We start from the raw sequence: 25,485 nt of genomic DNA on the forward strand, positions 1-25,485 counted from the left end.
TTTTTCAGTACTTTGTTTTATAAACAGCGTCTAATTACTTCCTAGGTTCAGGAGTTTCATTATGAAAGAGGCAGATCACACTAAGGATAATGGCAGAGCTTGCTTAAGCCAAGAGATGCTTGTCGTCATTGTTGTTCTTAAGACCATATGTTTAAAGTCTGTTTTTAAGACCGCATGTTTAAACTACATTTATCTCGTCTGACCTTGCTGTGTTAGAGGTCTGAAATCCCAGCCCAGAATTCATACTCTGAAACCAGGAGTCCAAAGCACCAGTTAAGCGTGACACCAGTATGTAAGCTGTGGGAAATGGGGTTGTTTAACATGCAAATGTTGGTACAGCAATCTCATTGAGCAATGGGAGCTGGAATCTAACATGTGGGCCTGTTCTTAAAAGTATTTGAGAGTGAAAGAGCAAAATGTGTGGCTGCCTTTTTTCCTTTTTGAGAAAAGTCATCAGAAGTTCTTTGTGCAGTTCTAAAAATTCTTCTTTCCCCCTACTGGCAAAGCCGTATTAAGTATCAATATTCATTAAATACCACCGAGATGATAATGTAATAAAGAAATAATCCTCGGGCCCACATCCCTACTTCTCTCCAGAAGAGTTGAGGTTGAGAATATAATTAAAGATTAAAACTCTGTTTGCATTCTGGAACATGGAGATATCTTTTTGTACATGACGGGGAATTGTATTAATAAGGAGGAGATCAGTTTCCAATAACTTCGAATACTTGGAGCTCACTTAATATCCCTGTTCATGTTTAAGTTTCTCCTGCTATTCCGTTAGCTTGACTTCTAGCAAGGCAGTGCAACAGGAACTGTAAAAGAACATGTTGCTACAATGTGTGACCCTTTTGCTCTGCAAATTACTCCCTTTTTATATGAGGGAAAAAGATTAAAAATTAGTTCCTTATCATGTAGACAATAGTATTTACATGAATAGGTTTAATTACTTTGTAGCCATGTACTGTGTAGATCAAACATGAATTTTAGCATTCGGTATCTTGTGAACAATTTGGATCACATTTGTATTGTTTTCTTTTTGGTAATTTGATGAATGCCTGTTCTGTGCAGGTTTTGTGAGGCTGTTTTAGTGTGAGTTGCAGCATATTGTCATGCAGTGAGATTGCATTTAATCTTATACTGATTTAGCGTGTTCAGAGTTTACTTGCACATCTTGCAGGACTTCTTGTTAACAGAGCCTCCAATATTTCACTTGGTCAGAATAAATACAAAGTCTCTCTAAAACTTTCTGTATCGTACTTCATCAACTTGTTAAATAAATCTTACTGCCTCTTAAAGAATTCTAACCAATCTGTTCTTTTGTCTTTTTTTCCTCTGCATGCATGTAAGTTTCTGTTGTACCTTGACAGTGTTTGTTAAGTACTTTTTAACAATTTCCTTAATTTTGGACAGAAAATGCAAAATACTGGTGCTTTTGTCCCCCCCAGATATTGATATTTCACTACCACAACTAATCTAGCTAGGTGAAGTGTTAGTCCTTGGTGACCTCTGCTGTAAAAGATTGTGCTCATTCCGTGGATGGTTTTGTGAGCGTTTTCCCATTAGCTAGATGAAAATCCATTACAAATTCTCAAAGCCATGCCATTCCTTGGGGGGGGAGGGGGCTAGTGTCCATTTTTTTTTAAATATAGTGCTGGAGGGACAGGATGTGATGATGCTCTTGCAGGTTATGCGTTCATGTCCAGTCATTCCGAGTGCAGATAGTGCTTATCTAGCATTAAGTTTCTTCAAAGGAGAACTACCGAATAGCATGAACTTGCTCAAACTGCCACCTACAACACTGCTTCAGAGAACAGCAAAGTCCCTAAGTGCTTGTTTTCAAACAATGTAGAATATTATAAGGGGTAACGAGTAAACAGGAAAGCACTATTTTGACAGCTTTGTTACAGGAAGATAAGTGCTGAGAAATTCAGATCATAATGAATTTCAGCAGCTATTGAAAATACGATAGTTTCAAGTTATTTTAAAATACAGCCATGTTTTGTTTTGATTTTTTTTTCATGTTTCTCCTCTGCCTACCAAACAGAGATGACAACAACTGATTTGAGACAGATTGTTTTAGGGAAATGGGACAGGATCTTCTAAGGAACTAGTACACCTTCCTTTTAGTTTGAGCAAAACCTTTGGGTAATTCTGGTTTTGTCAAATTCAGTAAGTATTAAATTTGTATTCTAAGGCATGGGAGGAAAAGTTCAAGTGCATAATCCGAATTTCTTTATCTTTTTGACCACCTATCCCCACCTAAGAAATGTGGCTGTCAGGATTATTGTAATGTCTGTTGCCACCACAGTATTAGAAATTGTGATTTAAGTTACCCTTAAACTAAATGGCAATTTTTAACAGGTGTAAACTGATCAGGTTCTTCTCAGATTCAGTAGGTGGGATGTTCAGATCCCAGAGCTAGGGAAGCAACTGCCATGATTGAGCCTGTATTGTGTAACAGATTATGAGGGAAAATTCCTAGGTCATAACACATCATTAAATTGTATTGAACTGAGTTTTACCTAGAGAACAGCTGTGTGTATAGGTGTCAAGCTGTTAATTCTGGTTTTCAGATGTGGTATAAGACATCCAAGTGATAGGACTGGTTAGCTCAAAGACGAGTCGAAGCTTTTCAGAAGTTTTTTTCCTAAAGGTCCATGTCAACAGCAGTGAGGACTGGTTCGCAGAGCTCAGCAGCCTGCTGTTCCCAGACACAGAGGGATGATGAGCCTGCCAAAGCCGTGTTGTCTTTCGTTTTGTGCATTTTGTTTAAATACTGGCAAAAAAAGCACTCTGCTATTAAATGTAATAGCACTCTGTCACTTTCAGTTATGTAGTATTTACTGCTCAGCACTCAGTATAATTTAACTGGGAAGAAAAAAAACACAGAAGTATTGCTTAGGTTATGAAGGATTGTGTTGGACAACTCCAGTAAGGTCAAATCTGATAGCTTACTGGGGCTTTCACATTGATCAGTCATCTTATTGCTCGTAGCCAAAGATACTTTACCGAGCTGCACTCCAAAAAAGGGAGAAAAGGGTAGTCCAAGTGAACTTTCGATTTTGGTGTAAGAGGTAAATAGAGTTGTTAATTTGCTTTCTCTTCTTTGTAATCCCTGCTGTCACTAGGGTTATCTGTCGTGTTTAGCTTTGAAACCATGAATGTGCTTTGCCACATGTTAAGGTAGCAGAGACAAGGAAGGAAGGAAGATGATACAGCTTTATTTTTCATTCCTTCCCTGTTTGCTCTGTGGGGTCTTGAGGTCAGTTGTTTGTCCTTTTCTGTGCTTCGTTAAGGATATATGTGGCTTTTCCAGTAAGGAGCAGTTTTCAGTAGTGGACCAGCACAGATTTAATTAGCATCTGAAATCTGAGGGGGAAAAAAAAGGAGGTAAGTGTACTGTAGTGCTCGATCCTACAGCAGGTATCTGCTGGGACTCAGAGCACACTCGTGCATCTCAGACTTCTAAGTGTTTGTACGGCATATTGTAATGCAATCTAAATCTGATGTTCTCTTGCTCTATAAATGCGATCCAACGTTACTAAACCAACATTCAGTCCATGGGAAAAACCCTCTGACAGTGGAATATGTATGGGATTGGTGTTTAGGTTTATTTGGGTCCCAAGTTGGGTCCCAGGACGTGTTCCATGAAGGAGGCACTGCCCAGCTTGGCCACTTGTGCAGCAGATGGGCCATGGAATGACTGCTGGGGAAGCTCCCCAGTGCTGCCAGAGGTCCAGCAAACAGCTGAGTAGGCTCCCCAGGCTGGTGCTCAGGTACGACAGGACTTCATGCGGAGGTTTTTGTTTTGTACCAGCGGTCGTTCTTGTGTCTTCTTGGCGATGCTTGGTACCTACTGAGTCAATAGCTCGGTGTTCTATGCAACTTCAGAAATATGATCCCTTCAAAAAACTTTAATCTTGATCTAATCTCCTAATATGTAGATATATCCGACAGCAGGGGGGTTTGTAATAATCCTTTTTATTTTGTTATACCTGATCAACGCCTTTTTTCTTTTTTTTTTTTTTTTTGGCTGTAGTCATATGCAGAAATTCATTTCATTCTGATTAGTGCTATACAGCTGCGTATTTTCTTACAAAGTAATTACGAAAAACCAGCAGGCATTGATCAACACAGATTGTCCAAATAAAAGAATTTGACTAAAACCAAATGTTCCTCGCGATATTCATTAACAGGATAATAATTTCTATTCGTGCCAGTACAAGAGACAGAGGTCGTGGATGTTGCTTCAGCCCCAGTAAATTACCGAGGTTTTCATTAGCGGTGTAAAATTTTGCAGTGTGTTTTAACAGGGAAAATCTGTACTATCCATTTGCTTTTCAGCAAGTATTCTAACCAACCACTGTGGGAAGAGTGCAGGTAATTAAGATTTCATCATTTCTTTACAGCATAAAGAGCTTCTCTTACCAGTTTGCTGTGAGCTGTTCTGGCCTGATAGCCTTAGCTCGTGTGTCCTTGTAGCGAATAGCTCCATGAACACGTCTTTCTTGGAGGCATTAGCTAAAAGAGGCCTTGAGCTGATTGTTGTTCATGTTTTGGTGTCATACTCCACAAACTAATCCCGCAAATAGGATTGCTCTGGGTGTGATGCACAGCCTTGTGTGACTGAGCCCAGCGATTTGAAATAATTCCCATCTACTTTGCCAAAGATTAGCTGGAGCACTTCACAGCTGGGAGATGAAAAAGCCATATCTCACTGGAATCTGGGGGCTGTGCACCATCTTAGCTCTGCGCGTTCATTTTCCAGGATGTGCACGGATCCAAAGCAGTGCCTAGCCCTTAGTGAACATTAGAGTTACTGAGAATTGCAGTTGTGTTGTAAAACAGCAAAGTTCTGACTCTTTGATGTATGCTTGCCTTAGAGGTAATGTTTGGGTGAGAATTGTGCCATTAAACGGTGGCAATTAATTAAAAGTTGTTCCAGAGCCCCAGCCGTTAGAAGGTGCCCTTGCAGCCTTTAGAGCAGAACACCAGTATTGCACTGTAGGGAATCCCTGTACCTTCAGAAATAGGAAAGTTAAGGATGAAGATTTTAATGTGTAATTAAAGGCTACAAATACTAGTTTAAGTGCTTGTTTCTATGTCAAAAAAAAAAAAAAAAAAGGAACAGGCTACTAGTGGTTGGGCTAATTAGCGAAGAACAAACTAGATAAGAGGAAATTTTATGAACTTAATAATGATATCAAAGCTGTTGCTAAAGCTGTGACTTTTATCATATGATTGCTTTAACCCCCTCTTTTTAGCTCGACTGTTCGGTGTGGAGGGGGACTAGCGGCTGCTTTGCTGCAGCAGGCGATCAATCTGAAAAGAATAAATTAAACCTGCTGCCTGCCAAAGTCAGAAATGCATTACAGCAAGTGTTTCCATATTCACTGCTTGTGTACTCCATTGTCAGAGATGACAAGCAAAAAGAGCAGAGCCCTAATAAGGTGGAGGAGAAGGTCTCTGTATTTTGATGCTTTAGCAAAACCAGCGTTATTGCATAACGTTGTGTAATACGATGCGTTGTGAATGTATTTATTAATGATGTCATTTCTGCACTTCCACGCGATTCCAAGTAACCTTTAGCTATTTAAGGGAAAAGCTAAACAGCCGTACTGTGACAGGAATGAAAGTACTTTCAAATGTGAAAAGTGCTGTTAAGAAGGAAGCTCTGGATGGCTCACAGTAAGAAAACTTTGACGAATCCTACCTAAAAATAAAGACAATTAGAGAGTCACCTGTATCTTTGACAATAACTCAATAAAAAGGGAGAGGTTTCATAAGCAATAAACTGCAGAAGGGGATTTACTGGGGGGCTAAAGTGGGAATTATGTGGGGACTAAAGTGCCTGTTCCCATCCCTGAGGACCACTGCGTGCGTCATGGGCACGGCAACGCTGCCTCGGGGTGGCTGTGTTCGTGCTGGCCAACTGACCCGGTCGGAGTTGGAGCAAGACAGGGAAATGCCCTAACTGGAAAGGATACACAGTAGGAGAACTGCTTTGCTGTGCTTTCTTTACTTGATGTTAAAAATAACTGTTATTACTTTTTTATTTCACTTCAGGGCATTGGCTGGGTGTTCATGTGTTTACAAGGAACCCTATGGATGGGTTAAATGAAAAAGGCTCGGGTAGCAGGTTCTAGCTGATCGCTTCAGAATTTTCCTCTAAACATTATCTTCATTTCTAATGATTTTAAGAATTTTGGTACAAGTATTTGCTTGTCCCAATTGCCAGTATGAAAAAATAAAATGCAACTATTTGAAATTTCACTAGGTGAAGTTATTTGGTTTCATTTAGATGTTGCTCTACTGTTATTTGCATTCCTAACAGTTTATTTTTGCAGAGCTCTCCCTCTTTGCTCTATAGATTTTCACCTAATAAAATCTTAGCACTGTTTTTGTAATAACTTCATTAATATTATTCACTAGTATGTGTATGTCATTTTGAAAACAATTGTGATAGTGTAACATACATTTCTAAGTGGACATAAATACATTTGCCTCCGTATTCTAGCTGATTTCCCTGATTCTGATTTTTGCATGGGGAGTAAAATGCTGGATGAGGGAGACCTTATTAACATTAGCAGACTGTTCTGACTTTTTTTTTTTCTGTGTCTTCATTTATCTGTATGATAAGATTATACAAATCTTATTTTGGGAAGGAAGGTAATATATTGGTGCAGAGCTCATGATAAAATAGTGAATTAGTCATTTAACTTTTGCAGTGTTTATCTGCATACCTCAAATGAAACAAAGTTTACATTCTATGTATGATCATCATGCTCTGTTATTGCCTACGGTACTCTGTTTCCATCCCTCACAAAATATAATTGTGGAATAGAGATCGGCCTTTTCATTTTCACCAACCTATGTTTAAAAGCACTTAGAGATGCAGAGTTTCCTGACTAAGTTATTGCAGAGCAAATTGCTATTTTGTTGAGTTGCTGTGTGCCTCGGTTTCCCCACTTGAGCTGTATGAATTGCATCAGCTGGGAATTGTGTGCGGGGGCTGAGAGCTACTCGAGTAATACTTGTACAAAGCTGGGATAAGAGAAAGCATTAACTGTAAGGCAGATACTTTCATATAGGTCAGGAGTCTGGAATTTTGTCTTATTATCAGTTGTTCAAGCCCAGTTAATTTTTTTTAAACAAAAAAAGTCCAGGAGTGACACGAGAAGAATGAATGGCTCTATCATTCCTACCTGTGAGACCCAATAGGAAGCTCTCACTATCCACTGTCAGTATTCATTCTGATAAATGGATGGTGATGTATTATTCTGTATCTTTTGTGTTCTTGCCTTTAGGTGTTCATTTCAGTGATGGAAGACAAAGTGCAGACACATGAAATAATTACACAGCAAGCCTGGCTGGAGCCTGTCAGTCTGTGTCAAGCTCCCTAGACGTCTTGAATCTCAAAATTGTTGTGCTCTTTTGCTGATTGTTACATTTAATGTTTGGTGTTAAAATCAAATACGCTCCAGAAGTTGCAAAAAAAATACCTTACTGTTTTGATGTATTTTAAGTCAAAGTTTAACAGTTCTGTCCAAAATAGAACTATAAAACTGAGCTCCCCTCAAGCCAAAACCCGGCTTTTCTACTTGTCTTTTACATGCAGATCCTTCTATTTCATTTTGGCTTTTGTATTTTGACAGATGATGCTTTTGCTCATGACAAATCTGTATGTGCCTCGTAGACAGGTCTTATGAAAAGAGCCCTTTGTGAAGGACTGAAGTACAAATCAAACGTGGATCTGAATTTGGGGCTCATCAGCTATGTGGCAGTCTCAGAGTTTGAAGAATCACAGTTACAGCTATTAGTACTTCTTGGTGCAGTTTATAACAAAGGTAGTTTGAACATTCACTGCTTTTTAGTTTAAAAAAGAAAAGAGGGGCATTAGGCTGGTTAGGCAAATGTCAGTGAGCTGTGTCATTAGCAAGTAACCAGCATATTTGAAAGTTTAGGAAATAATGCCTGGTTGGTAATCATTGCTCTGGTGTTTCGGTTCCTGAAGTGTGATCCTTCCACTGCCTGCGCCGAGCAGAATCCCCGCTTGCATTTCCTCTGTTCTCATGTGCAGTGATTATTCAAGTACCACCTCTGTTAACCCTCTACCTATTGCATTTTCTAGTCCAGTTGATGGCAGTGGAAACGTTGGCTGTGGCAGTGGGTTCTCCATGTTCCCAGCTCTTGGTTCCAGCTTGATTTCCAGGTAGAGATTGCTCTGGAGTCGCCCAGTGCAGCCTGCCACTCGGAGCTGGACCAGATCAGCCACCAGGTTGCGTGCTTGCATGATCCTCTCTATTTCAAAAATTTCTCTGCATTTAGACAAAAGGATACTTCAACACTTATTTATTTATTTATTTTTACAGCATAATAGTTGGTAAGCAGATCTAATGCTATCTAGTCTTAGGTATTTCTGAGAAAGTGAAACTAATTTCGTGACGTGTCACAACAATGGTGGGTTTTGTATGGCACCTGTAAAATGAGCTTGTTGACAGAAAATGCCAGGTAGAACTATTTGAACATGTGATTATGCTTTGAAAATGAAAATTTATTTTCAGTGCACAGATAGCAACTTCAACACTGCAGACAGAAAATCAATTATAATTTTTGCTAGTACAGCTAAAATACTACCTGCTGCTACTAATTTCTTTTTGTTGTTCTACAATTGCTGTCTTCCCTGTGTATGTTGTTGTTGTTTTTTTTTTTTTTATTATTTTAACGCATCGATGGAGATAGAAATTCCAATAGTGAAGCCTCTGTGGTGTAATACCTGTTTTTCTCTCTCCCAGTATGTGTTTCTGCATCTTTCTGCTGGTTTCAATCTACCATGTTTGAATCATCTGTTTGTATACCCACTTAATTTTTATCATGCTTTAGGCATCATTCTCCACCAGTAAGCTCTAACACAACTGAGCTACTGTTTGCTGTTAATTGTTTTGCTGAAGTGTCAGTGTATGCTGTATCTTAAAGATCTACGTTTTGCAGATCTCTCAGACACTTCTGCTGAAGTTCTTTTCCACGTCTTAAAATGCTGATGTAAATAAGCTACTTTAAGAGAAGCTGGTTGTAGGATGGTTTTTAGTTTTCAGGTTGTTTGAAATGTTTGCTCATATCTTAACTTGTTCTGGTTGGTTGGTTCAGAGCATTTCAATAAAGAGGTTCTCTCTCTCACACAGCCTGTCCAAACAGTTGACTTCCTTCGCTTTCAAATCCTAAGTAAGTATTTCATTTCCATCTCCTGAATGTGAAGGACAGGATATATTGGGAAAACTTTAGCTCTGATTTGAGTATAGAGCCTCTCGAGAGCTGTCAGTTAGCGCTGATGCAGTGTGGCATGCGAGGATGGAACGTGCTCCTTTACTGCCTTGTGATACTGTGCAATATACACACACATTGAAAGTACAGTTAATGTTTTAGGATTTTTTTTAAGCCCTTGGAAAGAGTAAAATGAGCACTCTGTTTTGTTTGCCCTTATTTTCCGTCTTTTGCTATTATGTGCTTCTTACTAGCAGCAGTTTACAAAGAAGCCTATTTTCTGTATAATGGGATGGGTTGCAGACAGACAGTCAAAGCAGCAAACCTTTGAGTAGCGCAGCTGAGGATGTAACTATAACTACATTTGACTTGTTTTCAGTCAAGCTTTCTTTTTCAGCTTTCCTATCTTCGTGCTTCCTTTTCAGAGATGTTGTGCAGTGTTTGTCTCATTGTGTCTTTTGCCAAGTAGTTATGTAAGCCATTGATTGCATTGCATTGTATATTTTTTTCTTAACAACAACAAAAAAAAACCCTATGAAGTGTTATTAAGAACGTGATTGATTTATTAGATCAGTAGTTATAATTTTTTTTGTATTTGGAATTTACAGAAAACTTGATTGTAAGTAGGCAAAAAATGAAGAATAATTAAATGTTTAAACAAATGCCAAATACAGAAACACATATCAGTTCAATGAGTAGTGATTTGCCAATTGGATGTGAATGGAGAGCTATTTGAAACATCTGCAAATTTACTGATGTTCAGAAACCTAACTGCAGGACGATCTTTGAGGTGATAGATGCCATTTGGTAATATTTCATCTGCTTCTGCAGGGCATCAGCTTCAACTGGTTGACTCTCAGTAGCTACATGTTAGTTAATTAATCTTGTAATTTGCTGCCATGTTACTAGGTGAACCTGTGTTCTGGTAGCAGCATGAATTTGAGATAATGGTTTCCTAATGATTGAAATAGCAATAACAACCCTGGCCCACATGGTTGTCTTCAGCTTTCCTCCAGTTTTCAGAAAATAGCAGGTTGCTCTTACTGAAAGTTCTGCCTGCTAATACAGATAGTTTTCAGCTGTCTTTATTAATATAACTGAGCCGCACTGGCTTCTTTATGCAGTGTATATATATTAAATAATATAAATAATATACAAAACACCACAGTAAAGCAATATATTGATATATGTTATGCCTGTCTTTAATATTAAACTACTATGCTTCATCACCCAGCAAAAGCTACAGTTTGTTTTTAATTGGGTGTTCTTTTTGTTTGTGGCATCTTAAGACTTTTCCTAGGAAAATATTAGAGCTCTCTGTTAGGTGGACTACTCTAGAAGATTTGCCTAGGGAGTTTATAATTAAATTATTGAACTTTTTTCACAATAAACATGCAAACTTGACAGCACAACTGTATCATTTGAACAGCCAACTCCAGAAAAGGCAAAACAGAAACACTATGTTTAAAACACAAGAAAACAAAACGTAACCTTGCCTTAAAATACATTATCATTTATCTCCATATTTAAAATTTTGTCTGTGTGCAGGAAGTGTCGTTAGTCAGTGTAAAAATCTAATTAAATCTTCTCATGGTAGCGATTCGTGGCTGACCCCCTCTTTACTGGAGCATCGTATTAGAATAATAAACCACTCCCTGCTGAGAGACACTGTCATTGACAGGCAAGCGAGACGCTTTGGCTGCTGATTAGAAAAGGTTGATCAGGCTCGTATTGTCTTCCGAGCCTGCCCAAAATCCTTTATTGGCCCTTCTGCGGCACAACTTCAGAAATGCCACTTGGCAGCCTGCGGCCTGGCGTGGGGCCGGCCGGGATCCCGGCCAGCGCCGGCTCAGTCACTCACATCACGGTGGGCAGCCTGTTTAATAGGGACCCTCAATGCACAGACTGCTCTTTTTTTGTAATCACTACCTATTTACTGTAAAATAAACTATGTAGCATCTCAGAATTTCTTTGCTGTGGCAAGCACCTTGACGTTCCTTACATATTACACTCTTTCAAGCTCCATGTTCTCGAAGCTAAGCAATTTTAATACTCATGTTTTTATTTTCCTAAGGAGATTGTCATTCCTTATTTTTTTACTTAGGCAGTTTTCTCTCTTAGTATACTTACATAAATAGGTATATTTATTTTTTTTTAATGGGCTGAAAATGTCTCCCTGCCAGCACTGGAGAGAACCATCTAAAGGAGTTCTTTTACCTCAGAAGTTTTGGGCGGGAAAGCTGGGTTGTGTTTTCCTCTTTAAGCTGTGCAGGTGAGGTAAAGAGGTGCAGATAAAAGAACATAGTTGTGAATAGAGCAGTGTTTGCTTCCCATAGTAATTTTTGGCTTCCATCTGGACTTCAGCCCCATGAAGTACTTCAAGCTCTGCCCTGCCTGGTGAGCACAGTGGAGCAGCACAGGCAGAGCACAGACTCCAGCATTTAAAAAGCCACAGCGAACATAAATCCTTTCTGATCTCCGCTGTGGTTGCACACTGGTCCTTGTGTGTGAGGGGAAATAACATCAGATGAGAGAGAACCTGATTACAAGAGTGGGAAGGGAGCCAAGAAGGTGCAGTGAAATTCTGGAGAGTCGCTTCGCTGAGGTGTCTGGACTGCGTTTGGCAAGCCCAAGGGTTACTGGCACGATAAGCACTTTCCTTTAGCAGACTCCATTGTTTACTTCTGCTGGTGGTGGTGGAGTTGAAAGAGAATTTCGTTTTCCAAAGTACTTAAGGGAATTAATCCTCCACCCCGCTGACTTTCAGTGGAAGAGATGCAATTCATTTCCATGCGCCCTGTAAAAATCCCAACTGAAGGAAACTTGCTGTGGAATGAGAACAGCTTGTTTAAAAAGTCACGGAGGAAAAGGTGATGAGAGGCATGTCTTCTAGAAAACAATGTTTTGAAGGGCTTCTCTCCTCCAAATGTTTGTACAAGAGAGTCTTGAATTAATAAATACCTAATTGTACTTGTTATATGCAGCTTTTGTGCTAGAGGGGTGCAGAGATGACCTTGAAGGAGACTTTGGATAAACCTCTGAGTTTTAAGAGATTTTTCATCTCTGTAGTACTGGAGGAAGATTGAAATGCTTGGTCAAAGCATAATCCTGAAGTGAAAAATCAGGATTAATTATGAAAATGCCTTAAGAAAACTTAAAAAGTACATGATCATAAAACTTAAGAGGTTTTTGGTAAAAGTTTTTGATAAATTGATTGCACTGTGTTGCACAAGTCATCGTTTGTTATAGTATTTAATCTTTTTTTTTTTTTTTAACCCCTCTATAGAAAATCAGTTGGGAGTTTGGCTGTCTGCTGTTGTGTTTGTAAAAGGTGGAAGGTGATGGTATTTGGGAAACAGATGACTGGTCAGTTCCCAACAGGCAGGAATGAGAGGCTTGCAGTTGTGCATCCATTTGGTCCTTGGTTTCCAAAGGTGGCTGTGAGTCTGGTTGACTCTGGCTTCATGGCAAGCACTGCTGGAGATGCTGTTTTATGGCTGTAACAGGTAACATTCTGCCCCTTAAACAATTTGGGCTGTCCATAGTTTGGGTGAGGGTAATGTTAACAAACAAGCTGAAGATGGGGACTCAGCTGCTCTGCTTGGCTTCGGAGACTGTGTTAGTTCAGGTGCGCCGAGCATCCCAGCTCGTTTTTAACATGCTCCGTTCCCTGCCTTCAGAAAAACTCAGCGTCTTACAATAATGGAAGTGCCTCTGTGCTGTCTGTAATTATTCTTGCTGTCTCAGACTGAGCGTGCTGACACGAGATTGAAATTTGAAAAATCCTGCACTCCAAAGTGCTTGGGGAAGGGCTCGCTCATCAAGTCTATTTGCAGGAAATAAGACAAGGGGTTAGCGTCCTTGGATTTGTGTGCAAGCATTTGTAATGCTGATCAACACAGCTGATGGAGAACTGTTTATGAGCCACCAAACATGAGTATTTTTTTTAAAGCTTTTAATGCCTCTTCTGTATTCAAGGACTTCTCATATTTAGCTTGGCATTTGAAGAAGCAACAGGTTTTCTGTTTGTACCTTTCACCTCCCAAGGCTTTTTCCTGTTGTTGCTTTTTTGACTTTTTTTAAAATTTTTGTTTGTTTGAATAAATATAAACAGTTAAGTATGTGAGGTGTGTACACATACACAAATATGTCTCTGTGTGACCTTTAAAAAAATGGTAGACTCCATGGCCTCACAGGCTCAGACAAAGTTGTTGGGTACAGTTAATATGACTGAATGGTTTGTGGCTGCCCATCGATACTGCATTCTTCAAAATTGTTTACTAGTTTTTGAGAAGTCATGAAAATGGAATCTGAGTTACTGATAATCTAAGTAACATCACACTGCATGCTGCAGTGCCATTTGTGATTCATTATTCTGATGTGTAGTGTGATTTCTTATTGTTTATTTTTCACCTTCAATTGCCTGTGTAATTAGAGAAGAATCTCAAGTGTCCTCAAAGGCTGTTATCAAGTATCCGAAGTACTCTTAGAAATAGTGCTATTAGGATTTGGCTTTTTTTTTTTTTTTGCCATAGTGTATCATTTTAATAAAGCACAAAGATCTTGAAGTGGACAGTCTGCTGTGTCTGCTTGGAGTCTGTTGGTGAGGCCTAAAATTTGAGTCTTTGCTTCCTGGTGCTCCCATTATGTATTCCCAAACCCTGTTCTGTAGGAATTATATAATCCTACAGGAACTAGCAATGCAGTGTGTCACGACTTCAGTGAGATTGCAGAAGCCATATTTTTAATGCCTTCATGTCTGTAACGTTTTTGGTGTTGTGCTTTTCCTCTTGATGAATATGCTCCTTCAGGCACTTCTGTTCATCTTCGTATCCTTAGATGTTAGCACGTTTACAAGCTTTAGAAATCTGCTTCCACTATACAGCTAGAGTCCAGTACAGTTTTTAAGGTAATAGCACTAGAATAAAACTTTTCTATGAAAAAGCTGAATATCTTTGTTCTGATAGCTTCTATCAAGTCATGAAACATACTTAAGGTATGGTGGGGTGGATAACCACACAGCGCACCCTACATGCATTCACAAATGAAGGCTGAAGCTCTGATACATGTGCTGCTGCCTGCATTAGATGCTGACATGGCAGAGACAATAAACGGCTCTGTTTTTAGCCAAAACTAAAAGAAAAACATATGGTAAGGAAGAGAAATTCTACCGAGACAGATTTTCAGAGTACTGAGCCATTCTGAATGTAAAGCCTGTTTTAAAACCACGTGGTACTGCCTGCATAAGGTCAGAATGGGATTTAAGTAGGGGATACTTCGTTTAAAGCAGAAAATGTCAGGGCTTTGGTAACTAAACTGATATAAACAAAACCTGTCTTAGGAAAGGAGAGTGCTTTTGATCATGTTTTGATACTGTTAGACATTCCCCGGAGGTTTATATCCTTGATCTTCCCTTCCTCTTACCCTGTGCAATCTTTGTTGCCTTCGGTAAGTTCTTGGACTGGGTGCACCTAACAAATGATCAGTAAGATCTCCTTCTTCCAGTAGTGCTCTTGTATGGCCAAATACAGGGCAAAAAAAAGGTCTAATTGTGTAAAACATACCATGTTTCTTATTCACCAATCTCTCAACCCAAAAGTAAAATCTCACTAGTTTTGATATGTATAGAATACATAATAGGTATCATGCATTATCTGTTGCCTTAAATAAAAGGAGGTAAGTACTGTGATCTCTACTCTGTTGAGGGAGAAATAAAGCACGAAAAGTGTGAAGAAATTGCTGTTGAAATAATTATTCAATAGCAGAGCTGAAAATAATGTGTTATAAAACTCTGAATTCCAGCTTTGGAAGAGGAATGACAGCACAGAATATCAGGATCCCATCACACAGTCCAAACAACTGGACCTTTGCCATCTGCAGGGAGCCCCATTTACTTTGTTTAGGATCCTGATCAGTCCTGAACAGGACTGAACATGATGCATTACTTTGAAGATTTCGTCAAAGCACTGCCTGGTGTTTACTGGTTTTACATCAGCATGTCCCAACCTACTCGTGTTTCTCCCTCGCTGCCTGATTGACAAGCCAGTGCAGGAAGGGTCGTTTCTCTGAATTTCTCCTGAGGACATTTGGCATGGCTTTACTGTATGGAAACTTGTGTGTGCATGCTCAAATTTAGGTTATTAGGTGGGGCACAAATTGCTTAACAAGTTAGAAATAACTTAAGAACCATTTTTGTAGATAAATGCTTATATAGCGATTCTGATTCTCATCCAGGCCTCTGAAAATTACTGTTGTTGGCATTTAGTGTTGGTTGTTGAGCAACATCTAGTTTCTCAAACAAGTGGAAATAAAAACAATATATGTATGCTGTGAAGTATTGCTTCTGCAATTCTATTATTACTGATGTTGCATAGTTAGGGAGGGCTGTTTTTCCTCTAGAGGTACATATAAAGGAGTTAATGATGTTTTTCATAAAGCATACGGTCTAGTAACAAGCTCAGACAAGATTCTGATGATGACTGTAAAATAGATGCATGCTTATTTTGTTAACCAGCATTCACACATTGCAATATCCATATTCATCTCATGATTACTACTGTGAATTTAAGGCATTTTGAAGAATGTTCCATATAAGCACCAAGAAAGCTATTTTAACTGCTTAGAGAAATGTCTATGGGAATTTGACTGCAAGGTCTCGATTTGTAACTTGAGGCTTTCCAAATTAAAGTTATGCTATTTAAGATGGTATACTGGAATTTGATGTTGCGAAGAGAAGTCTTTTTGCTCTGTCTTAAAAAAAAAAAAAAAAAAAAAACAACAAACTATGCACCGATTACCGCAATCTGAAAACACACTTTTTCTGATTAAGCATGTAGATGTCTGGAGACTGATGTAAGGGCAGGTTTGCATTTCATAAGTATTCAGCATGAGGACTCGTGTGCATTTGTAGTATCACTGTCAACTCATACCTTTGAGGAAGTTCCTTATGTGTTTGCACCATGTCACCTATCAGTGGATTCACAGTGGTACTGAAGAATGCAGAACTGTGTTTGTTGAATAAACAATGTAGTATAAATAACGCATTTTACCATAAAACAATATTTCATTGCTGTAATAGAATGACACCAATGCACAGCATTCCTGTCCCATGAGGTTTGGTCCTTGCAGGGATTGTGCTGGCACATGGTATGCACAGCCATGTAGTGAGTTGAATCATGAAACTGGTTTACGTTTAATACATTTATTTTATTTTATCTATTTTTTAAGCCAGATCAGCTCTCTGATCCAGCTCTCCCAGCACAACTGAGGGGGCTGAGATGTGTCAGTGCCTTATGTCACTATTGGTGCTGAAGACTGAAGGTTGTTGAATCACAGCCTCAGGTTTCTGAATGCCTTTGTGAGTCCAACCCTTAAACACTCTGTCTTGGCTTCTAGAGAACTGTCCAAACTACTCAGCATGCGTTCTGAAGTGCTGTACCAGTTTGGCCTTTTGTGAGTGAGAAGTGCAGATGGCTAAGTGTTTGGTACAGCTATACGTGCATATGCTTTTGAAGCAGACCACCCTGTGTTTATATGTAAACACTTTTAGACTATTTAGGCACAGAAGTTAATCTTTTGCATCCACTCAATAATGAAACGTAATTCCTTTATGACCAAAATAAGACTGCTAGCAAAGTGGAAAACAAACTATCTTGCAGGAATAAGTGGAAAGCTGCCTTCTCTGGGGTTTGGAGCTGAATCTTTCAGATTTCAGATGCATGTTGTCTCACTTCTCCATGCTGGGCTGGGGATGAATTGTGGTCCAGGATATCTTAGCAAATTTGCTCCTTCCAATCCACACATTCTAGCTTGCTTCTTCCCACACCCGTGGAGTCACACTACCAAGATGTTCCGGTGCCAGAACTCCCTCGTGCTTGCTGTATGTTGTAGCCCCCAGCCCGAGGAGCTGTATGCAACTCGAGTTCCAAGTTTGCCTCTTCTGCCCTCAGTCTACCTCGTGGTAGTTCGAAGTTTGTTAGTTGAATAAGGTAATATTTTTGCTTTACGGTGTATCATGAATAAAGATTTCACAGCAGGAACGGAGGCATTAAAGGAGAAGCGGAAGAATGAGTTAGTGCACAGATGACAAAGGAACAGAAGGAAGCACGATGAGCTGTTGTGAGGAGCCTGGCTGAAGTCTTCCACCAACAAAAACTTTGAATTTGGATGAGAGAAGAAAGAGGAAACCACTGCAGCAGTTTGTTCAGAAAGGTCAGGAGGGCAGTGGTACGGCTGTAAGACAAGGCAGCCTGGCAAGGGAGTTTATAGCTGGGGGAGAAGTTGGTCAAAACAGGCAAATGACTTTAGTGCTGAGGTCAGGAAACACGAGCATTTTTGAAGAGGTTCTATACAGAAGAGCAATGGCCTGAAATAACAACAAATCAACAAAACTGGAATTTGGGGAAAGAAGCAGAGACTTCCAGGTTTGATGTACAGATATTACAGGTTGTGACAGCTGTCTAATCTCATGTCTTGAGACTTGAAGGTGCTTTCTCAGCGTGAGAGTTGTTGAATTTCTTTTCATGCTTTTCATTGCCTATCCAAGCAGGAAGTGTCATTTCACAAAAGCTGGCAGAGGTCACTGTTTTAATAACTATTGTTAATTGATGCTGCTCAAAAGCCTTCCATCAACTTGAATTTGCTACCTGCAGAGATTTGCTCAGCAGGTAGCTGAATCAAATTAAAACTTTAATTCTGTGGTTAATAAATCACGCTAGAACTGTGACGGTATGTTTTAAAATATAATATTTCTCTAATCAGATTTTCTGAAAGCTATTTATTCTCTCTATAAAACCTGGGATATTTAAAATCCTGCCATTGTTAAAAGCTTTCAGTTGATTATTCAGCCTAGTTCTGAAAAAAATAGTTGTGCCATTGGTCTTAGTGGAGTGGAAGCAGGCTCTTTGCACCAAAGTCTTTATTATTGAACACTACATACACTAGCAAAAGCTTGCAGCACCAGCCCATATTTCTGAAAAATCAGTTACATAAAAAGAAGCTATTAGCTGTGATGAAAATAGTAACTAAAAGCCCTCCCCAGAATCTGGGAGCAAGTAAATACTGTGCTAGTAAGAGAGAGAATGTGTGGAGAGTTTCCCCTTTCGCTGTCCAGAATACCATGAATCACAGATTCAACAGAATTGGAGCATCTCTTCATTTCATGTGTGGGTTTTCACTGACTGTATAAGGAAAGATTAAGCTCCAAAGTATTACAAACATCTGTTTCTACCTCTATCTAAAATAATTTAACAAAATTTTATTTTTTCTGGAAGACCTCCTCAAAAAATTATTAATACCTATATTTCTAATTTTTTAGCTGTACTGTTGAGTGAAAAAAAAAATGAACAGCATGCAAGTGAAACACTGTGTGGGATAAATGCTATTTAAATCTTGCCGAAGCTGCTAAACGTCACGCTAACGTTGGATCACTGGATCTAATCCAGTAAAAATGAAAATAAAGAAAAAAAATAAAAAGGAGAGAGAAGGAGGTCACATTAGAGAACTAAGCCATCTGTCCAGTATGAAACTGAAAGGTATTTTATAATGAAATAGTTTTTCATATTATTGTCTTACGGAGCTTCTAGGAGGGAATCAAAGAGTGTTTATCTACAAAGATGGTTCCTGAATTATTTCTGTGTTGTCAGCCTGATGTTTCTGTATGAAACATCTTGCTTAGCATTTTGCATAACTAATTACTCCATTTTAGTCAGTATTTTATAGCTGGCTTCCAAAGTTTCTTCCAGTTTTTCCAGGCATTATTCTTGTAATATGGACTAAAGGGTTCATATGCGTCCTTATTGGTAAAACTGCTGAGAAATTTTCAGAGTATCTCTGTTGCTTTATGATAGTGTTGTTTGTCTGCATGTTCGTAACAAAAACAAATGCATTTGGAGTACAGCATTTTGAATTAATTCTAGTCTTTCTGGTGTTTGTGAAGTAGATTGTTAGATTTGACTTTTGCAGTGTTACCATAGCACGTTTGTACCAAACAGTATTCTACTACATTAAAATGAAAATAACGATTTGTAGGGTTGACAGCCTTGGAGAGCATCTGATGTTATGTCTGATCTTACTGGACAGGTTCTGTTGCACATTCAGATGCGTACCCCCGAGTGTTACTATTTATCATTTTTAAAATAAAGATTTTCTGTCAAAAATATAATTTTGAAACCTCTTTAAAAGTCATGAATCTGTGGCATGAGGGAGAGAAGGATGAAAAAATGGGAGAGGGAAGTTGTTACAAGGCAGCTATTAAAGCTTCTTTAAAAATCCTCCCTCTGACTTGTAAAATTACATTAACAAAACTGGTTTAGTATTTGATACGATTTAATGATCGAAGTCTCGTTGGTCTTGTCTGCTGTTCCTTACGGACTGGGCTGTGTCGCCATCTGGATTAGGGCACAGTTACTGCTCAAGTTGCTTGAAGCTCTTTTGAATAGAATGGGACTAACCGAGGGTCTTAAAGTTAGGTTTTTTGAGGCCTCAAGGAATAAGCAAGATGAAATTGGGTCTATAAAGAATTAAAATACTGTGCTCTAAGTGAATGCATGAACTCCTGGGCATGGTCTTTTGCAGTCTGTCTTCAGACCTGTTGGAGCGACCTTTGCATGATAGAGAAGCTGTGGGAAGGGGTTTGTCTCTCCATTGTCTCTCCAGACTCTCTTTTCAATCCTTTGTAGGTGGAACAATGCTTGTTTGAGGGCAGAAGAGGAAATTATTGCCTTATAAATTCAGTTCATTTTTAATTCTAAGAGTTCCGCGTGTTTTTTTTCTCCAGATGCATATATGCCTAATATTACAGCAAATTTATTTCCATTGGCTTTCCCCTGCTTTGTGTTACTATTTCTGTGTCTTGAAATGCTCATTCCAACCAGCATCTATTGAAGTAGAAGAAAAATGAGACACAGTAAATACATTAAAAGTTAAAGGCGCATACAGCAGAAGTAAAATGACACTTTTCTCCATCCTTAAGTGGTATGCTTCCTGATCCTATATAAGAAATCCTATAACATAAATAGGGGCCATTGTATTTTTGAGCTGTAACATAGTGGATTGAGATGTATAAATTGTGACTTGCTTATTTTGGCACGAAATTAATGTATTTCAGCTCTGCAAAATAAGTTCCAGACAGCAGCTTTTTCTCTGACCCTTTTTCCAGACAGCCTCAGGAGTGCTCTTTATCTTGTCTTTGTCATATGTTCTTCAGTTTTCCCTAAGATCGTCACCAGCTATGCTGCTATGTTGCTGTGCTGCATCCGACTTATCATACCCATCCTTTCACAACATGTTTTACCAGATGTCCTCTCTGAAGGGCATCTCTCTAGAAGAATTTTGCTTTAGATTAGGTTGTTTGTCATTTTATATTTGAGGCCGTCATGTAGTCAGGCTAATTTAGTAATTTTATGTGAACCTCTGAAGAATCCTTCTGTTCTGATGAGTCCTCAGGAAGCCCTGATGTCTTCTTTTTTGGTTGTTTACTTGTGGTTTTTTTTGGAGGGTTGGGGTTTAGGGGAGGGTGTCAACTGACCTATGAAGAGTATTACAAAATTAACAGGCTTCTAAATGCAAAGTATGTTACTAACCAGCTTTTGGAAAACCTTAACATGGAATTAACACAAACAGCAGTCTTCAGAAGATTTCTAGATCTTCTAGGTTTTCCCCAAGTTATTAGCTTTATGCCTGATTTCAGTTAGGACTTTTCACAAGCATGGAATTAATTCCCTGTTCTGCCTTACACCAGTCATTTCTGAAAGAAAAACGATAGCTTTTTCTTCTGCTGCTCAGGTAGCACAAGATGATTGTTGGGTTTGAGTCAAGTTCTAATGCACGCAGTCAAGAGAAGTTTTACATTTAAAAATAATCAGGTCTAAGAGTTGAAGAATTGCTTACCTCCAACCAGCCTGGATCACATTTTCAAAGGATAAATGTGCATGTCCACTTTTTTTTTTTTCAAAAAACACAAGCAGATTAAATGCCCAAATCCAACTGTTTATACAATTTAAATTACTTGAATTTTTCTTCCTTAATGTGTATTGTCTTTGTCAGCGTGCAAAGAGCCCTTGTTTTATGATGTGCAACTTTTTGTATTTTCTTTGTGTTTAACTTATTATTACCATAACCTCAGAAAATTAGAAAATGTAAGTTATGCAGTAATTTGAGTTAGACTGTCCCAGGCTATGAGGCACATTCCTAACCATATACTAATCAAGAAATGCAGAATTTCTTTTTGCCTGTTTCTCAGTCACTCATCTCTATTCACACACACAAGTGCTAGCTTAATTTATTTGCTAAGCCTGCAGTAATTGCATTTACAAAGTAGCATAAACTCTCATAGTGCATTATAAAAAAAAAAGTATGAGATTCAGTAATGTTTAAAAATAGGTGTGTGCTGTTGATGTGTAGATTATTCATTCTGAAGCATTTACATGCCTCCTCTTTCACCATGCTATGGAAGTTCTTGGCTTATGGATATTTTGAAGACTTACTAGCAAGCAAGCTGTTAATGAGTCATTCAAATGAACAGGGAAACTTTTTTCTGCACAACTGGAAGGGCGGATTAAGGTTTTTATGCAAAATTGGCGTAACTAATTCCACTCTTTTGTTATATTTTAAAAATGGACTGATTTTACCAGCTGTGTATGTATAACATTCTTGACTGATACGTTATACATGTGTGTATGTATATTTATATATATATATATGTGTTTTCTTGGTGGTGATTTTTAATCCCTTGCAAAATAGCAAACAGATAAACAGATGGTAGCACCTGACTGGGGGGCTTGGGGGCAGGGGACTTTTTTTTTCCCCCCAGCAACTAACATCAGACCTGGGTAACTTTGAAGAGCAACAATTCAAGATGTTTTGCCTTCATCTAAGAAGGTTAAAGGGAAATAATTAGATTTTTCAGTTTTATTGTTGATTTAACTAGGGCAACTAATTTTCCAAAATCTTTTATCAGAACACATATGTGGGCTAGCATGAAAGTAGTTTGTAAATAAATGCATTCATGGTTCTGTGATCAAGCAGCAGAGTTGGTAAATGCACAAGATGTTAGTGTCAGTAGTGCCCCTCCTGACCGATCTCTTACAGAGCTGGGAAGTGTGGCATCTCCCTGGTTTGAAAAGGTGTGAGAACTTTTCAGGTTTCAGAATGGCAGTTTCTTGTTGGGTTTTATCGTTCAGTGACTCCTATGAGTAAGCTCATCTACAAACCCTTGATCTTGGTGTCCTGTAACTTTGATGGGGAAAAAATCCCATAGGGAGTTTCCTTGACAAATACTGCCAGGTGTTTTGTTCCAAACATTTGCAGACTCACCTGTTGCATAGTAAAGGATATTTGGCTCAGTTTAAGAATGTTTTGCAGAAATACTTTTCTTTTAAACAAAAACACATATTTAAATATCCAGACTCGCGCTGTTTAAAATGCTGTGAATTTTTGTTTGAATACGTATGTACAGCATCCACCTAGGCTCGTAGTTCATCTGTATCTAAGGTCAGGCAAGATACCTTTTTTTTTTTTTCCTCATACAGTATTTCATTTTGTATGTATTTTGCCATCTTCCCTTCTCCCATGTACTGACGGAGCCCCGCTCCAGCTCTTCCCATGTCACATTACAGCTGCTTTACAGTGGAGCTGTCCGGGCCATTTCCCTTCTCTGTAGAGGTGTTTTTGTCTGGTCTGTGGTGGGCAGCTCTCATGGTCAGTACTGGATCGAGCACTGCAGGGTCTGCAGCCTCTCAGAGATCATTTTGTAAGGAGCTGACATCTCGGTAGGCCTCGTGGGTGCCTCCTCCTGTCTCCGCCGTTTGCTGCTTCACGTTTCGGTTCTCAGTTCTGACTCCCATGCTGGTTTCCAGAGGATGGCACATTGTTCCCTTACCTGTCTGGAAATGTGGGACAGTCTCTGAAGGTGGTATAGAGCAATACTCAGCCCTGCACTCTTGAGCGTTTCTATTAGTGGCCAAAGAGGAAGCAGAGAAACATCCCTGATACATCATGTAGGCGATGCAAGGGCAAGGGGAACTGGAAGTGGTAAAGGAGGGCGGATCAGCTTACAGCACGGTATTGACTGTGTGGTAAACTTTGCTGAGGCAGGTAATATGCATTTCAACATGTCCAAAGGAATGGCTAAAGGACATGAGACGTGCACATAATGCTGCGGCCTGGGAAATGAGGAGTCTGCAAGGAAGCTTTCACCGTCAGTGGGTGTGGGGTCTGCTGGCAGCACCGGGTACCCAAGGCAGACGTGTGGGCACTAGGCCGGGCCTGCCCGAACAGAGGCGGAGGGTTTATGCCCTGCAGAAGGGATGTCATCGTGCCCCTGCATGTGGTCACCTCCAGAACGTGCCAGCCAGTTTCAGTCACCAGTGCTGTATAAGTGAATTGGAAAATGACTTGTAATAATAAAGCGTATTTTGAAAGATTCTGGAAACAAACCACTAAGAATAGTTAGAAGACTCAAGGAGGGGGTAAGGAGGTGATAACCTATGAATTTCTATGCTGAAAGATTAATATTGATAATGTATCCTCTGATGCCCCCCTGAAGCAAAAGTATAGGAATATGATAGCAGGAATTTAAGGCTGACAGCTTTGGACAAAAATCAAGTAAACACATGTTTTTAAAGGCAGAGTAATTAATTTTCAAAACAACATCGGGCTCTGGTGTGCTTCCTTTTATCAGTAAGTCTTTTAATTGCTTTTTAAAAAAATACATATGTATCAAAGAGAAATAATTTGAAGTCCTGTGGATATTATTAAAAAGGAGTAATAATCTGTGGGTCTGTGCCCAGGAGCTTGTGTGTGTTAATTCTGTTGTGTTGCTTTGTTTGGTAGATACGTCGATGATGTGATCAATCGCATTGATAGGATGTTCCCTGAAATGACTATCCAGCTATCCCGGCCAAATGGGGCCTCTGCAATGCTTCTGGTAAGTTGGATCATTTAATCCCTTAAAATGGATTTCTTAAGGGATTTAATTAGTATTTCTAAAATGCAGGTTATTAAAGATAATTTTTTTTCCCAGAAAAACACTGTTCTTCATTTGTGCCAGCAGCATAAGACTTTTCTTTTCTCTTAGGCAAATGGATGACAAAAAGAATTTTGCATTTAAACATCAGATCTATTACATTTTATTGTTAAATATGATTGTAGAAATACGAACGCAAACTCAAATATGCACTGTGTTTTTCAGCAGTCTTAACAATGACTGTCTTAATCATGATAATTAAGAAGAAAAAAAGTGGGAGGAAGAGAAAGAAAAAGGAAACCAATATGATTTAAATTTGTTCAAATTGATCTTGGTTCAGTGAATTTCTGTTTTATGATGAAGTCAAGAATTTGCCTTTGAAGTAAATGAGCAGTAAAGGCCGGATTATAGATAAACAAGTCCAATACATTCGACTTATTTCTGCCTGACCAAGCAAGATTTCATTCCAGAAGAGCCTATTGTTCACATCAATTTTCATGGGCAGCTGTTGTGCTTATAGCTAGAAAGGAGTCTTTAAAGTTCTTTACTCTAGGACATCATCACAGAAGTAGAGTCTGTTGAGGTCTTAATAGCATGGCAGTTAGAAGCTGATTCTCCTCTAGTAAGATGACAGCCAGAAGTCTCACCTTTCACAAACTTTTAAATAAAATATTCTATACCCCTGTTAAGAATTGGGACCAAATCAGTCTTTTCCATCTCAGATTTTTCATGGCACTTCCCCTTACATTTTCCTTTTTTCATCCAGGCTATTACAGAAGGCTTGGGTATAATGTGTATGTAAGTATAGTTCTTGTTTCCAATTAAATGGTAACATGAATCTAAAACTCAGATATTCTGCCAAAACGGATTTGTTGAGTCAATAGATTTTATACTATTTATAGAGTTTGTTAATTTGAATGCCCTATTATTTTTAGATGTTGCCTGTATTTTTCAAGGTTTTTGTTCACTTTTCTATAGTAAGTGTAACTGTGGTTTTGTTGTTCTTATTAATCAACTTTCTAACATTCCATTATTAACTTTCTTTGAACAGCCCAAAATTTGCAAGAGATTAACTGAGTCAGAGGTTAAAACAAACAGCTGGCTTCCACTGGAATTAAAACATTTAATCTGCAATTGTTGGATTCACCAAGTGGAACAACATATTCCATAAAAGAATTGAATTCATCAGTGCAGTCTTAAGAAGCTCTAAGTCGTGGAAGCTTTTGCATTTGCTGCTAAGCTGACTTTATATTTAA

General features: G+C 38.8%; 1 protein-coding gene across 2 annotated transcripts in view; it reads left to right on the forward strand.

Annotated features, from left to right (window-relative positions):
• Positions 1–25,485, forward strand: part of MED27 (mediator complex subunit 27) — a 140,402-nt gene that overhangs the window by 86,649 nt on the left and 28,268 nt on the right. For both annotated transcript variants that reach the window (XM_068657009.1, XM_068657008.1), the window contains exon 4: positions 24,097–24,190. In XM_068657009.1, coding sequence (XP_068513110.1) covers positions 24,097–24,190 — 94 coding nt within the window. The remainder of the gene's footprint in view (positions 1–24,096; positions 24,191–25,485) is intronic.

This window comes from Anas acuta, chromosome 20 (assembly GCF_963932015.1).
Source record: "Anas acuta chromosome 20, bAnaAcu1.1, whole genome shotgun sequence".
In the NCBI taxonomy this organism is placed as follows: Eukaryota; Metazoa; Chordata; class Aves; order Anseriformes; family Anatidae; genus Anas; species Anas acuta.